We start from the raw sequence: 2622 nt of genomic DNA on the forward strand, positions 1-2622 counted from the left end.
AATGAATTTCGATTGTACAAGCGTTCATGTGCTTATGTTGAGGAATTCGATTCCTTCATATCAGTGATAAGTCTATTAGCAACGAGTCTATCACTAATAGGAGTCTATCAACGATAGAATCTATCACTTGCAGATTTTACTATATTTACAATTATTTAAAAATGTTATTATACACTTAAAATATTAACCTTAAGAGTATTATCCATTACAATTTGTCTAAGAACAATGTGAAGTCTATTAGATATATTAACATATCATTGGATGATGTATCAAATTATGATGGAATAGTGGTAGTGGTTGATAGATGGAGGGGTGGGGAAGTCAAAGGCTACTTTGGTCATGGTTCAACTCAACCGCCCAAGCCGTAGGTGGAGAATAATTTAAGTTGAATGTGGCAGCCGCACCAATAAAAAACCAAAATTGTAAATAAAAAATATTAATATGAAATAAATATCTTAGGCAATGATGGGTGACAGGGGCTGGGCGATGGTCCTGAGCCACTAAAAATGGTATAATTTATTGGATTCCAATGGTGGTGAGAATAATTTAAGGGGACTCCGTGGAATATGAAGGAAGAAAAAGAGATAGCTGATAGCATAGGGTTTAGGGGGTTTTCGTAAGAAAATAAATCACATAGAATTTAAAAGTATAATATTAATTGTTTCTCACCCCCTCCGTCACAATTGTTTGTTCTCACCCCCCGTCCAAAGTCCATAAACAAACAAAGAGACATCACAGCATGATGAGGATGAGGGCAGGCTGGGCAGTTGCAAATTACTAATACATATACACACACAAAGGACTGAAGGAGGAGAGGAGAGAAGCTCTTTTGCATCCTAGGCTAGGCTACTTCCAGAGACAAGTGGTTAAATAAATAATATTATTAGGAATGACAAAGGTATTCCCAAACGGGCCTTCCTCCTCCTGCAGCGACGCCACCGAGACTGTCCTCACGGTGTGGAAAAAATCTATGTTGTTGAACTGCGAGGGGTTTACCGTGTTTAACGCCGACGGTAATTTGGTATATAGGGTGGACAACTATCTGGCAGGCAATAAGGGCGAGATCCTTCTCATGGACGCCGCCGGCAACCCTTTGTTCACAATCCGTCGCAAGGTACGTACTATATATATATATATGCTCTGGTTCTGTTTTAATTAACTCTTGGTTTAGTAATATAATTAAAAATAATACATATAGAGATTGAGCCTAGCCGATAGCTGGGTGGTTTACGAGGGTGAAACAGGCTTGAATCCCCCGCGGTTCTGTGCAAGAAAGCAGATAAATCTGCTTAAATCGAAGTGCCTCGCTCGTGTTGTTGAAGCTATGGGTAGGGGTGTGTATGAGATCGAGGGGTGCTACGGGAAGAGATGCTGTGAGGTGTACGATGAGAAGCGGAGAATAGTGGCAGAGATCAAACGCAAGGAGGCAGCGGGAGGGTTGAGCTTCGGGACGGACGTATTCCGCCTCATTGCTCAGCCTCAGATTGATACCACTGTAGCCATGGCCCTCCTCATCCTTCTGGATCAAATGTTTGGATCTTCTTCCAATACTCCATGACATTGACGCCCATCAAAATCAATACTTCCTTACTCTCATCCCCACTTTTTCCCTACACTCCTTTTTAATACCCTTTTCCCCTTCCTTCTCCAATTCACTGTGTACATAATAAACTATAAATATATATACTACAGTTTTCTAACAACAATCTTCCTCCCTCCCACCATCAACCCAACACCCCCTTTCATTTCTACTTATCCTTTTTTCTGCTTTTCTTTTTCTTTTTCTTATTATTATTAGGTCCAAATACTAATTTCGTTTGTTGGAAAGTTCAATCCTCTCATTTTCAAAATGCAAAGATCTGTAAAATAACCTAATATTATTTGGCTAATAAGTCTGAGATCTATATTATAGTTATAATAAGTTTTGAAAAAAGCAATATTAGTTCAAACAAAAACCATAGTACTACAACAAAGTTCTTAGATCTCTAGCATCGCTAGAATTGCATAACTGTCAACTATCAACAAAACTTCTCTAGCGCCACAATAATTGACATCCTCGGTTCGAACATTCAGCTTGGTCCTGAAATTTTAAAAATAGAAAAAGGGAGCATTCAACGATGGAGACGAAGAAATCGACAGCCAAAGGAGGGAAGGGAAGTGCAAAAAGTAGAAGTTGACTCTTTCATGTATAAATCCTTATATTTTAGTTTATATGTATTTTGGATTTGGGCAACCCAAAAAAAAAAAAATAAATAAATAAATTATTTAGGGAATGATGTCTTTTTTGCCGGTTATACCCCTACTATATAATGGTAATTACATCCCGTCATCCTATGTATATCGGAAGAAGTTGGAGATTTTGTTACGAATGAATATGTCTTATTTTTTCTTGCTTTTCATGGTTTTTATATATTTTAGTTGCATTTAATGATTTTTAATCCTAAAATAAGCATAAGATTCTGATTTTTGCAAATATCAGATTTACTTGTAAATATAATTAATAATTTTTAAATTTAAAAGTTATCTTCTATAATTTAAATACTTTTAACGAATTTTAGTCATAATATAACATTTAGATTATTGTTTTTTTAAATAGATTATGACTTATATTTACTTGTAAAT

At 36.2% G+C, this 2622-nt stretch overlaps 1 protein-coding gene across 1 annotated transcript; it reads left to right on the forward strand.

The window, feature by feature from the left end:
• Positions 1-574: 574 nt before the first annotated feature.
• On the forward strand, positions 575-2273 carry LOC120091248 (protein LURP-one-related 8). Its single transcript, XM_039049194.1, has 2 exons — positions 575-1114; positions 1199-2273. The coding sequence occupies exons 1-2, from the start codon at positions 890-892 to the stop codon at positions 1556-1558; spliced, it is 585 nt and encodes a 194-aa protein (XP_038905122.1). The 5' UTR covers positions 575-889; the 3' UTR covers positions 1559-2273.
• The last annotated feature ends 349 nt before the right edge of the window (positions 2274-2622 follow it).

This window comes from Benincasa hispida, chromosome 11 (assembly GCF_009727055.1).
Source record: "Benincasa hispida cultivar B227 chromosome 11, ASM972705v1, whole genome shotgun sequence".
Classification (NCBI taxonomy): Eukaryota; Viridiplantae; Streptophyta; class Magnoliopsida; order Cucurbitales; family Cucurbitaceae; genus Benincasa; species Benincasa hispida.

What these genes read in the sequence shown, in the direction of transcription:
- LOC120091248 (XM_039049194.1), top strand. Translation starts at nt 890, where the DNA reads ATGACAAAGGTATTCCCAAACGGGCCTTCCTCCTCCTGCAGCGACGCC. An exon ending in TGTTCACAATCCGTCGCAAG is followed by an intron (nt 1,115 to 1,198) that starts GTACGTACTATA and finishes TAATACATATAG; the next exon opens with AGATTGAGCCTAGCCGATAG.